Genomic DNA, 14,400 nt, shown 5'->3' with positions numbered 1-14,400 from the left:
TTTTCCAGCTAAGTACTAATAGGAATTAATATTATAAAAATACCATTCTTACAAATGTCAAGATGCGTTTTAGAAACGTGAATCCAATTATTAATTCTCGCTGATTTAATTGTCAAATGTCAATGTGCATTAGTTAGGGTTGTTTGGTTTAATTTTAATACAATTACATTTGAAAAATTTATTTTAATAATCGTAATTAATTTGTTATTCGACATATATATACAAGCGAAAATGCTTGATAAGATATTTTATAACACGGTTTTATGCCAAACATATTCTCCGTGTGGTAAATATTTGGTAGCCGGTAATATTTATGGACAACTAGCAGTGTTTGAGTAAGGATTTTTAGTGCATAACGCTTCAATATCTATTTATTTTTATATGATTCCTAAGATTCGTATTTATTTTTCAGTCTCGATAACATATTTAATCCTGTGATAGAACTACTTACACCAGATTATAACAAGCCAAAACACATTCATACTTTAGAATCAGAGAATCAAGTATGTAGTTTAGTGAGCACAGAGAATTTTTTAATTGTTGGCTCAGTAAATGAAATATTGGGATGGAACTGGAAATCAGTAATTCATCCAAAATTAGGTAAACCTGCATGGACAATAAGAATACAGCCAAAGTCGTTCATTGAGAAATGTGATATTAATTATCTGTGGTATAGTGAAGAAGAAGGAAAACTATATGTAGGATGTGGTGATAATAATATATATATATACAATTTAGAAGATGGTAAGCTCGTGTCTACCTTGGAAGGCCACTCTGATTATATACACTGTTTACATGGCAAGTAAGTACAACATACTTAGATAACTGGTTGTGAAATTGTAATTATGGATAGTTCTATATGAATCACATAAAATAATGGTGAACACTCACATCCTTTGTTTCTCACCTATGTGTTATCTGATATTGAGATGAAATATCTTCATAATATTTATTAATTTGTCAAGTTTTACATGAAACCTTGATCTGTCACAGTGGACATCAACTTATTTCTGCTGGTGAAGATGGCAAGGTCCTTCTCTGGGACACAAGAATGAAAAAAAGTCATAACAAAATCGAACCATACAATAACAGTAAAGTTGCGAGACCAGATATTGGTAAATGGATGGGAGCCGCTGCTTTGGGAGATGATTGGATTGTGAGTGTTGAAACACTATTATTTATTATTACTTTTATTTATATATATATTAACTAAAGACAGAACTAATGATACTAATTCCTGGAACAACTATATATGACTGATGAAAATAGTAAAAATAGCAAATCTTATATTTAAAGTAATCTTGCAGGTATGTGGAGGTGGTCCCAGATTGGCTCTTTGGCATCTACGCTCCTTGGATGTTGTGACGGTGTTTGATATTCCAGATCATGGAATTCATGTGTCCTTCTTTCATGATGACTGCGTGTTTGCCGGTGGGGCTGCCAAGCATTTGTATCAGCTCAGTTACTCAGGAGATATAAGAGTCGAGCTGCCAGTGTCATCAACCACAGTGTACTCCGCGGTGCTGAGAACAAGCCCACATAAAGTCCTAACAATAGCTGGTTCCAGCCCCGAAATTGACTTGTGTACCACATTCAACTATAGAGACCAAGTCTTGCATTTCAGATGATAATATTTTTTAATATTATTATTAGACTGTTAATTTGTTTGTTTAAGATTAATAAAAGAATTATCCCATTAAGCCAAGTGTTTTATTTACATACCTATATTGTCATTAATATTTTTTTCACGTGATACATTAAAATTATTTGGTAGAAGTTAAATGCTACTTAGAAAAACATTAATTTAAATACATGATTGTCTGCGATAGTATAACAGGAAGAAATCTCGACATGACTTTGTAGTGACATGTTTGTAATAATAATGGCCGTTAATAGCCTGCGATCGCGGAAGTTCTGCCGATGTCTATAATTACGTTGTGACATAGAGACAGTTACTTAACTGTAGTGACTTGTACTTAAACCTATGTGAAATAAATAAAAAATATATAATCTTTATACAAATAATAAATGCAATAACGGACTATTTTTATACACTTAATTAATTTTGTATTTAATATAATAATTAGGTAGCGAGAAACATTAGAATAATGGATTAATGAGGAATGTTATTCAAAACTTTTACATGGAATATACAAATGCTTTACTGATTTTTTAATAACTCTAAGACACTCATAATTTAAGCGAATGCAAGTTTTATTCGTAATAGCTACTATGTGCTACAAATATATGTTATTAACATAAATGAAAGCAAAAACACGATAATGTTATTATCAAACAGTTAACACTAGATGTACCCATGACCAGCTATGGCAGCCGGGATGAAACCTTCGCTTCCATCTCTCTTCTTCACATAAAACCACTCCAAGTCCACGTCAGTCTCTCTATCCACGAGCACCACTACTTCCCCCTTATTCACTGTTAGCGTTCTATTGTAGTAACTCCCCGTGTACGCACTATTAACCACCAGTAACGTCTGTCTGCGTGATTGGTTCCTGTTTTCCTTATCGTGTAAATTGGAGCAGGATATGGTCCTTAAATATAGATTATCAAAGTTCTTTTCAGCACATGACTTGTGTCTTTTTGTTTTGTGACGATATCTGCTTTCTGAATGCGTCCTTCCTCTGAGCTGTTCCTTTTCGTTGTCAGTCAGATTGCCGCACGGCTTCGGATAAATATCTGTGCTGCTTTCCCAACATGGCGTCTTCTTTTGGAGCGAGGACCTGTAGAGTAACATATAGTTAGTAAGTTATCGGAAATGATATCACTGTGTTTACAATTTCTTTTTACCTTCTAGGCAATATTCCTAACGGCAGACAGGCGTTGTACATGACGTAGCCCTCGTCGCCGTGGGGTGTTTGTGTGTACAACCACTGCTGGTTCTTAAACACGGCGTTGACCACCGTACCCAGAGGCAGGGTGAGCTCACGTTGTAGTTCCTTCTGCGTTTGGTACAAGGTGGTGGGAAAAGCTATTACTACTGGTATGTTGCCAGGACGATCGATTGTAGCCTGAAAAATTCGATAGTTTTGATAATGTACGGAAGGCTTTAATTGTGGATTTAAAAATAAACTATAATTAAACATAAATTACTAGCTGTCGTAGAATGCCTCTCATTAATAAAAAAAAAACTGATATTGTTGTGAACTGGTCTAAGAGTGATCGTTGTCGACTGTCGTTCTGAGTCAATGTGAATTCGGAAAATTCATATTTAGATACGATAATCATTATTTATTATGAGTAATTCATTAAAAGTTTTTCAAAAAAAAAAATCATTCAACGAGCTTTCCTGCATCCATCGTCCCTAATAAAATTGGCATGAGTTATTAATTAGCCTGTCCTATTGAACGGTGAAAGGGAAACGTGTTTTGACATACATTTTATACCACAAAAATTTAATTGAACATTGAATTTTGATCCAAACCTTTACTAATTGAAGCTTGTTATGTAATAGACGAATTTTCTAAACATACCTACATCTGAGTAGGTTTGTATAATATTTTAGCAAATATTAAACAAAATTTATGTAAAACTTTATTTTCACTTTAAGAATCATACCAGAAACAAAAACATAGTGTCATTGTGATTAAAATTGATCACGTTAAGAATTGCAACTAAAATCCGACCAAATTTAAAAGACAGCTATCGCGATAAATAAAGTACATATGTTTTCTTTACACTATAAGTTTATATAATCTGTACTATTCCTTGCTTACCTATCGTAATGCCCAAAATTTAAATAATGTCAACTAATTAACACGGGACGAAACCTCTTAGCATTCAATGGATTCACCGTGCGGGTGCCGGGTCCATTGCGTTGCAGGGAGTGGAGCTTCAACAGTGCCTGGGACTTGCGACCCAGGTGTAGGTTTAAGGGGCCCCTAACTAACGCGCGTTAAACGCTCACCTCCACTGTCCAAGCTCCTCTCCCTACCTAACCATATTTGAAAAGAACCTACTAGGGCTGCCTTCGAAGTACGTTCCAAGAACGAATTGATGTGAGTTCTGGACAGGCCCAAGTCTTTTAGCAGGTTGTAGAGAGATTTAGCCGTTATACCTCTCGCTCCCACTTCTACCGCGTATAAATCCACGACGAACCTATTTCGAGTGAGTTCGTTTGTGAGCTCGTAATATTTGTTGACCTTGATGGTATGGTCTTTGGGGATGTTGGTTTCCCAAGGAACCGTAAGCTCTATCATCACAACGCGCTTTAAGATTCGCGAATACATAAATATGTCTGGTCTGGAGGCCGACGCACAAATATCCTCGGGGATTTTGTATTGTTTTTCATACGTATCCATCATTATAGTCCAATCCGTAGCCGCTTTAAGGATGGAGTAAGGCTTGACTTTTGTTTTTATAGCCCTAGTGCCCTCTCTCACAAAACCTACTGATCGCTCGTTTGTGGTTATTTCCTTTTGCGCTCTGGCTACCGAAAGACTAACCGCTTCACGTATGATTTCTAGAACCCTATCGTGACGACGCGAGTATTGACCGCTATCGAGGAGTACCTTACATCCCACTAACAAGTGCCTAGCAGTTCCAACTGCCTTCCCACAGATATAGCAAGTCTTTTCGGTACCTTTACCCCATCTGACTAAATTACTCTGATCTGGGAGAGTCATCTGGAACGCATTGAGATAGAATTTTAGCAATGCTGGCGACCAATCATGGATTAAGGTGCGCCATTTTAGTGCTAATGGGATGCAAAAATCTCCTATGTCTAACCACTCGTTCTGCATTTCTAAACTTATTGCATGGATCTTATATTTATCATTCTCGTCTTGCCGAATAAAAGACTTCAATATATCCGTATCTTGGACCTTCCTACTTGATCCTAGCCCTACTCTGTTACTTTGCGCTCCTATCATAAACTGCTTGTGGAATTGAAGCCTTGACTCTAGCTCTGGGGCATCTTTGTCTTTTGGGAGCGATGTAACGACGTCATCCTGGGATTTCCCCAGGATGTATCTCTTGGAAACTCTCAGGTGTTTGTAGAGCTCCGATGGCCTTTTTAGACTCATCCCAAAACTATTGCGATCCCTAAATAAAGCCGATGAATCAGCCGTTAGCGCGAGCCCGAGCCACAACTTCAACATCTTTATGACGCCTGCATCTAACTTTGACAAAAGGGTTTTATTGAAATCATAAACGAGGAAAGGCCAATTTAAACGTGAAGTCAGATAATTATCGTAGATCCAAGCTTTTTTAACGTTACTGATCTGTTGGCTATCTACCTTGTTGAGATCGTTTAAAAAGCTATCTACTATACCTTCTAAAGATGGAGTACGACCTATATTATCAATCTTCCGACCGAGAAATTTAAATGGTGCATTTTCTGTAACCGTAGAAATGCATTGACCGCCTAACGATAATCCCGGATCGTATGAGGTGTATCTTGTACTCCGCCTACCGAGACACAGACAGTGACATTTACTTGGTTTTGTCCTCAATCCATCGGTCCACTCACAGAATCTATCCACTTCATCTAATAGTACTTGACAGTGTTTGGGGTTACGTGTCAGTATTGCGAGATCGTCAGCGAAGGCTAAAATGGATTCCGTGTATTTATTATTAAACTTGAACCGATACCCCCATTTTTTCTCGTTGCTGGTTAATTTATCTACTAAGATGTTAATTACAATATTAAATACAATTGGAGACAAACAGCAACCTTGAAATAGTCCTACATTGTAACTAAAAGTTTTTGAATGGCCTTCTTTAGTTGTTATAGAAAACTTTAATTTTGAGTAGTACGACGCGATCATATTGGTAACTAGGGGCGGAAAGTTGTACCATCTTAGCGCGAATAGCATCAATTCGTGTTGTATCGACCCGAACGCGTTCTCTAAGTCTATCCAACAAACTGTAATTTGCCTCTCGCTTTTCCTAGCATCTTTTAAACTCTCCGACAGCAAAGTGTTGTGTTCTAGGCAGCCAGAAATTCCGGGTAAAAACCCTTTCTGGTGATTTGGCCTAAAATACCTGTTGCTGAGCATGAATCGCGTCATTCTCGTTTGTAGAACTGAGAAAAAGATTTTGGATATAGTATTTGTTAAGGCTATCGGTCTAGTATCTTTCGGATCTGTGACTCGATCTTTTTTGGGAATGAGGACAAAAATTGCTTTCCCGAATAATAATAATAATAAAAAAAAAAACGTGAAAAATCTTTGATTTATTTTTACGAACGAAATCTTTTTAAATAAAATTACGTGAAAATATTTGATCGATATGTTTCACAACCTGAGAGCAGCGCGGCCACCGGGCGTGGAGGTTTATGAAACTAATTATTCAGCCTAATACTTTTTGTTGGCGATCCTACGCGTCATTTCCGAAACAGGATGATGAACGGCTCTTTGCTTGGATCTTAATATGTAAAAATGAAAAATTCTTAATTATTTCTCTTAAGCGGGCGGCTGTAATCATATTTTTATTTTAAAACCTTCAAAGGATACAATCGGAACGAATTTAGTAGTAATATTTTGTATATGGAATTAAGATAGAATCGAAACTTTGTTGTTTCCCGCGATATAATTCATTGTCGGACGTGCTATATGTTTGAGGATTTAATGAAAACTATATAAAATATACCTCAGTCAGGAACGAGTCCAAATCTCGGATATCGTATCCGAACCTTTTCTTCCTCCTTCTGTGCCTGTGCCTGTGTTTCTTCTTGTATTCCTCTGTCCCGACGCTCGTGTCTGAACACGTGTCCTCAATGTTGGCAAACTCCTCGCAGGCCGTTTTAAATCTCTGATCACGATTACAATCATTACGTCGTACGAATCTTTCTTTGACGTATTTTGTGTTTCGATCTATTTGTTTTGTTGCTCTTTCATAATTGTAGTTTTTTGGTCCTTCTGTTTTCCTGTCAGATTTATCTAGATTATCTTTCAGGATCCAGGTTAGAGATACCTTGGACTTATGTTTCTGTGCCAGCGGCGTGGAATGCCACACACCCATTTCTATTTCAGCGTATTCACCTTCAGATGGAACGTCATCGACGTCGGTTATCTTGCAATTTGCCAATAAGTCTATCGCCTCATAAGAGGCTAAATCCTGAAATACGATAAGTATTTGTTAGAAACTATATTTGATTCCTTGTTACGTACGAATATTGTAAATAAAAATATACCAACGTTTGTAGATACCAAAAAGTAAAAAGCGAATACGCGAAACTTTTCTCCACGTATTACACGAATGAAGAATAAGCCCTAATTATATGGTATGGTATATGAAAGGAAATAAAATATTTTAATAAAGCCTTTTTTGTATGACAAATATTTTTGCAGAAGTTCGTATAATGTTTTATTGTGGCATATTGTTTTATTACGTTGCTAATACGTAAATATGTAGCAATGCGTTAACAATCAAATGATTGTTAACATTGCATATTCTGTTAAATTCAGACTAAGAGACAAATCCATATTTTTATTTATACATGTTTAGGAGTAGCAAAACAACTCCTTAAATTTTACTGACACTAATATATCCTTAATTTTATTACACCTCGGTAGTCGGTACTACCCAAAATGGGGAGCGGAAAATTGTCTTCGTAAATAAAACGTTTTTTTGGTTGGGTATCAGTTCATTATCAAAACCACAAATCCGATTCAGTCGCGTTTTCTTTTATTTTCGGTCTTTTTCATGGGCGAACTTTTAATTTTTAAAACAATGATATTGATAAACGTTATAAAAGAGTCTAAATAAAATTATAGTTAGAAATATTATTAATATTATTGATTCGAAATATGATAAGAATTATACAAACATATTAATCATACTTTACACACGTTCTTACCGTTCTAAATGTCTCTTGATTTTCACACTGTCTTGCTTCTTCGACTCCGTGTTCTTGTTGTCTTGGTCTTTGGTCTTTGATTGTAATACCTGTAAAAATTACTTTATTTACAAGGCAGTCATCACATCACACATTATCACTTTCACCACTTCATGTATATGTTCTGCTTAACCTATACTTATTCACTGAAATGCCGATTTCCATACGGCAAAGTAACATTTGCACGCGATTTGACTATAATATGCTATGTAAGGCACGCAGCAAGTTCAAAGTATTCGTAAATAAATAAAAAACTAAAGGGCTAAAGATAATGACTGCATTATATATATTTCGTATTCAGACTTTTATCTGAAATGCTTACGAAGTTAGAACATTAAAAAAATCGAAAAAAGTACCATTAATTTAATTTCAAATTAAAACGATTGAAGCATTTAGGAAAAATAATATTACTTTTTTATATAAATATAAAATTCATATTAAAAATGTAATTTTTATGATTTTTATTTTCAAACGCAACAAACCTATGGAAAGAAAAATATCACGCGTGCGAAAAATAACGTCACTAAAATGTAACACTGTCCGTTCATCACCGCCTCACGTCAGTGACTGAAGAACTAAACAAATTCTACTTTGAATGAGTTGTAAACTCGCGGGCTAAGGAAAGTAAAAGCGTTAAAAAATATCAACTTTATATTGGCGTAGCGACTTTAAGACAATTTACAGTTATATTATTACAAAAACAACTGCGGGTTAATGCGATTCCTGTGCTTTTATGAAACTCTTAAACCTAAACAATGAACCTTAAAAGTTAAATTACAAACACGCGTTAAATTAAAGAAATAATAGAGTAAAAAATATAACAGAATATAAATAAAAATTTATAAAAGAAGCTCCAATGTGACATGTTGGTCATTTAATAAAGCTAGGTTCTCACGACGTGGGAGCTGTCTGCCCCAACAGCCCCGGGACACAAGCGAACTCCTGATCGTCTTCGAGAACGTTCATTACCGAGATGGTTATTATTTATGTATGACTACGTCTAAGATATTATAAATTATTTTTGTAATATAAATTTGCGAGCTAAAACACATTCTTATTGTATGGTATTGGCGTTCTTAAAGCTTTAATCAAAAGATTTAGGGAAAACAATGAAGCGTCTGTTAAAATCATTTCTAAATATAAAAATACATTCTTACATGACAGTATGTTAGATCTAAAAATAATGAAATCAGCTGCAAAACTGAAAGCAACTTAAAGAGAATATTCAGAGGTTGCAGGTTAATGAATTTGTATTTTCAACCTAATTATTTTTTTATTCACGTCTTAGCTCAGCATTCCTGTAATATTAAAAACTAATATATTGATTATAGAATTGCTTAATGACAATGAAATTTATCATAATCGTCAATGCAAACATTTTCAGGCGAGTATATTTTCAGATTAGTCTCATTATCACAAAATGAAATTGATTCAAACATTACTTACAAACTGTTCGATGTTTTGACGTTGAACATCACATGTTTGTAAAAAAAAAGACTGTATCAGACACAACGCTTCATTGTCTCTCTTACAAACGCTTGTTTTATGTTACATATAATAAATCCAAACATAACTTCACACGTCTTAATTAGATCTATGACGGTTTCATTTTTTTACGTCTACAAATTGGTGTTTTCTGTGTGATAATATTTTGGTTACCTGTTTTTTTGTTTTAAATTAATCTTCGTATAACCATCGAGTTCCTTGAAACTGGAAAACGAGACGGTTGGCTATCCGCAAAATCAGGATGTGGAAATTTTAACAACAGTTGATGTTTAAGTGATCAAGTTTCAATCTTATATTACAAGCGGTCATGTACGATATTGTGGCATAAAAATTTGTGCAGATTCATTTTTTATGTCAATAAACAATGTCATATTTGAAAATGGAATGTAGGTCTACTGACCAAATCACAGAAGGGTGCGTGTCACTATCGTCACGGTAGGAGCACTGACGCACGTTTTCGGCAATCGTGAATCCTTAACATTCCTAAAGGCCGGGACACATTCCAGACATGTCGACATGCTCGTGCTGCCGCGCATTGAATTGTATTTTCACGCCTTGTCAGATAACAAGCTTTGGCGGCAATGAAGCCATTGCTATTCAATACAACATACCAAACTAATATGATTGTCATAGTCGTAATATAATAGTTTTATTCGAAATTATCTTAACTTTTTCTCTTATTTTAAAAGAAGTTCTTTGATAGTATAATATTTATTGTATATGTATATAGATATCTATGTATATATTTAAATACATACATATAAAATCATAAAGTTTAGCTAGGCATTTTATATACAATGTAGTTATTATACAGGATGAGCGGAATTTTAAAATTACTTAATATACGGTAACAATGGAAGTTTAACAGTGAAGTAAATCAACAACGCCTCAAAGGCAGTATTCCGCATCAAAGACCATTATCACAAAATTAAAAATCGAAGACGTCCGACTATATGTTAGTAACGCCCATGAATTAGATACGAAACCGATAATTACCGATTTCTATTTGAGATTGTAGCGCACGATATGATATTTCTTAAAATACCTATTATAACAATAAATATTATTTCTCTATAAATAATAACATAGCTGTGTGATTATATTATGATATTGTTTGAGGTCTATTTGCGAGGTTTACGTACCTACATCATGAATCTGTAATAGTACTTTGTAACGGACATTATTATTTGAACATTAGGAGCGATTACGCTATAGTGCGCTGTTTAAAGTTGGTAGGAAACAGGATAAAATTAAGGGTAAGTGCAGGCGCTCGATAATTGCATCGTGGGAACGCAGACGATTGCGCGGGTTACAATACGGAGAACAATCCGTGTTCAACTCGAGGAAATTACAATTAAAAACAACGCTGTTAAATAAAAGCGTGAAATCATTAAAATTATACTGATTAGAAGCATTTTATTTAAATATAAGTGTTAAGAATTGAAAGCGCAGTAGTTGAGGTCAGTGGAACGATCGTGTTATCGCAAATACAGTGAGGCCGTGACGAAGATGGTATTACGAATTTGTCACACTTCTGGTTGTTGACAACACTCGTCTAAGTAAGCGAAGTGTGCTTACCATATGTCTGTATTATACTGCACACAACGCGTTCGCCCTTTCTCGTTTAATAATCTATTAATACTATAATATGCGAAGATTTATGAATTACAATAGAAAACTATCGTATGTAGTGGGACAAATTAAACTTATTTTGAGCATACTGTAGTCTTGTGCGAGTTTGCATCTACAAATTGAAAACCAATAGTTTCTAGGTGGAACAGAATCCTATAGATTTATAAATAAAAAACAAGGAAATTATCGTTATTCAGCTCGACAGAACATAACCCCTTCTAAGGTGATATAGATTGGCTGTCAAAAGAATTTGTTATAGAATTTACTTTTTTAATTTATGTTAACAGACTGGGGTTTGAATAGTTAGTCCAAAACTAACTGCTATCAGCAAGTATTAAAAATTATAAAATTATTGAGTAAATGGGTTTCTCATAAAGCATGAAGGCAGAACGTACTTAAATTTGGTAAAAACTGTATCGTAATTGCGAAAAATGAATCTCATGCGAGGTCCGAAGTGGATTTCAGAGAACGCTCCTCGGATCGCACATTACGTAATCTTGCATAGGTTATTACCTTATCGTGGAAGTAACGCAATTTCTAAAGAATGCAACGCTAATCTCACAATGCACTCATGTACGTTTCTACATCTTGGTTGTCTTAGGCATTATTAAATATGGTTTAGTATAAATAATGAAATAAATTCGTATGAAATAAAAATTATATGTTAATAGTGTTCTCGTCATTGTCTCTCAATAGTTGTCAGTAATCGCTAATGAATAATTTTAAAAGATATAATAACGCTTACATTAAATAGATAATAATGACTACGTATTGCTGATCGACGCGATCAGTTTATATGCTAATTACATATAACTCGTGAATTATATTCATAAGTACAGGCGAAAGCTCTCGGATATAAGTATCGAGATGGAAAGAATATATGATATAAGATTTCAACCTTTTCACCTCCTCATAAAATATAAACGTACTTATTTATGTAAGTGTGATTTTCGTAAAATAAAACCAAAGCCTCTTATTTTAATATATAAAATTACGTATTAAGCTAGGAATAGATATGTCATTAACAATTCGTTGTAGCTAAGTTATTGTCTGTGCGGGATCAATGGGGGATACATTTTATTATGAAAGATATGAGACGCGTTAAATTAGGAAGATTGAAACAACAAGAATGTAGAATGAAACTACGTGATTATATATTTAAGCGAATAAAACTCATTAAAAGATTAATCTAGCAACAACAGCTTCATATAAACACTGACTTCGTTTTAATATTCTCACGGTTTAAGTTATAACTGAAATAGTGAATTTTATCGTACACCGCAAATCAATTCTCGGCAACTTGATTTTACATATACGGTCAGCGATATGGATCCTTAAAAATGATTCGCGTGGGCAGCCTCAATTAGGAGGGCGGGGCTCGGGGCCAGTCCGCGGTGACCCCGCAACCTCCGCCGACACTCGTCCTGCGAGCGACGCGCATTCCTCAGGAATTCACAAATTACACCGCACCAACCCTCAGCATCACGATCTCACCTACTTATGAATTTTATCTTGATTATAACTTAAAATAACCGGACTCATTAAAGACTCAAACTATCTTTTTTTTGTTTCCTTGAAATATATGGCAACTCCCTATGAATATATTATATATCCCTTTTACAATTACTTGTATTTTTATAAAATTCGTAACCACGACAAGATAACATCATGACTAATGAAATATTTATAAACGTATCAACTAAATGGTAAATATAAGTTATTATACGAATTCAAAAAAACGTGGAAATTTTTGATTATGAATATATATTTTTTTAAATTCGAAAATAACTCTCCACTTACAATCAGTATGCACCATGCTTACCAACAGTTGGCATCGTGACTATACACGGAACGTTTGCAGTATTTTATTCAAAAATCGTCGAAAATTATACGATATAATATATACATGATTGGAAGATTCGAGAAGCTATGCAACTAAATGTATAATATAAACGTCATAAGTCACACAATTCGTTGATGTCTTGAGAGTTTACTGTTTATGATTATTTATTTCTATATAAAATGTACGCTTTCTACAAAATTTAGACTATTTTTAATTTTTTATACTTTAACATTACTAAATTTTAAACTATTAATCGAAGTTCATTTGTATCACTGTATATTAAACAATTCATATCCGCAAAATTTCGAACTTGCGACACCCGGATATCGAGTTTCCGCCCCTTGGCCACTGAACAATTGACACGATTTGCTTAGTTGAGTATATTGATTCATCTCACAATATTTTTATTTTCTATACAGCATCAAGATATCTTTCAATCCAGCAGAGTACACTGTAACTGATTTATAAATTTTTAAAGCTTTTTATTACTTTTTTTAACAACTTATTAGGACGAGATTTAAAACCATTATTTTAAAATCGTTTTACGTTCATTTTTACACTATATACATTAAAATTTATTGTAAATTTGAAATTATATATTTATTTAAATTTTGACATTTTTTATATAGTTTTAAAAGTAAGTGTTATAAAAAAGTTCTTTCACTTGTAATTGTTTTAAACTACTTAGGTACATAGTTTAAATAGAAATATTTTTTTTGTACTACGCGGTTTTTTTATTTTATACTTCCTACTTTTAGGTTACTTTACAGCATCCGTGATCACGGACAGACGAGATGAGAATAGTATGTAGTTGAAAATAATAAAAAACACGTAGTAGGTTCATCCCAAAAAAATATAAGTTTTATTTAAATAAATACTCGCGAAGGTCTTATATATCACTACTTATATAGTGTCTGGATACTCTAACCACGAGTTTACAGCGACAAACTAAAGATAGGTAGTTCCCAGTTTTAAATTTACGCCCAAGTTGATGCTATCATGCACGAATATTGAAGTGTGATAAACTCGAAATTGTTTGTATTTAATATGACGTAGCAAAACTTGTCCTAAGGTTAAAGTGCAGTGCCATTAACTTTTTTATGAGGAATAAGTGGGGGTTATTTGACAAAATATAACTCACTATCTCTAAATATCCTCAGGATCCTCTTCATGATGAAGGTGTTACTTGGCACGCGCCTGCTGAGTAAATGATAGTTACGACACGCTCCGGCACCCGCGACAGTATCACGGGGTGGTTAAACTCAAAACAAAAGGGCAAATTACTCATTGCAAATTACATATTCACTTAAATGAGTTTAGACGAAAATGGTAGGGTCTGGATTTTTAATTAAGTCTTTTATATAGATGTAACTGTGTAGCTACATTTTATGAGTATTAAACATGAACTAGGTGTATATTTATGTTTTTATTATTGTCTGACACTTAGGTGTTTTTTGTAAACATTATTTAATATATATTAAATTAAATAATTTAATCCAAAACGAAAACAGGTTATCAGGTTATATAATGTCGACTGTTGCCAGTTACTTCGATCTCGAAT

The 14,400-nt window shown here is 34.1% G+C and overlaps 2 protein-coding genes across 2 annotated transcripts; one reads left to right on the top strand and one right to left on the bottom strand.

Moving 5' to 3' along the window:
• Window positions 1–114: 114 nt before the first annotated feature.
• LOC116767681 (THO complex subunit 6 homolog) lies at window positions 115–1,700 on the top strand. Its single transcript, XM_032658122.2, has 4 exons — window positions 115–335; window positions 413–802; window positions 994–1,156; window positions 1,308–1,700. The coding sequence occupies exons 1-4, from the start codon at window positions 232–234 to the stop codon at window positions 1,626–1,628; spliced, it is 978 nt and encodes a 325-aa protein (XP_032514013.2). The 5' UTR covers window positions 115–231; the 3' UTR covers window positions 1,629–1,700.
• Window positions 1,175–14,031, bottom strand: LOC116767268 (uncharacterized). Its single transcript, XM_061527276.1, has 6 exons — window positions 13,981–14,031; window positions 7,820–7,908; window positions 6,610–7,077; window positions 2,809–3,029; window positions 1,723–2,741; window positions 1,175–1,523 (listed from the first exon to the last, which is right to left on the bottom strand). Exons 1-5 carry the CDS (start codon window positions 14,009–14,011, stop codon window positions 2,306–2,308), a joined length of 1,245 nt encoding a protein of 414 aa, XP_061383260.1. The 5' UTR covers window positions 14,012–14,031; the 3' UTR covers window positions 1,175–1,523; window positions 1,723–2,305.
• Between the last annotated feature and the right edge of the window lie 369 nt (window positions 14,032–14,400).

This window comes from Danaus plexippus (assembly GCF_018135715.1).
Source record: "Danaus plexippus chromosome 9 unlocalized genomic scaffold, MEX_DaPlex mxdp_24, whole genome shotgun sequence".
Classification (NCBI taxonomy): Eukaryota; Metazoa; Arthropoda; class Insecta; order Lepidoptera; family Nymphalidae; genus Danaus; species Danaus plexippus.
Note: the sequence above shows the minus strand (reverse complement) of the source record. Positions and strands in the feature narration are given on the sequence as shown.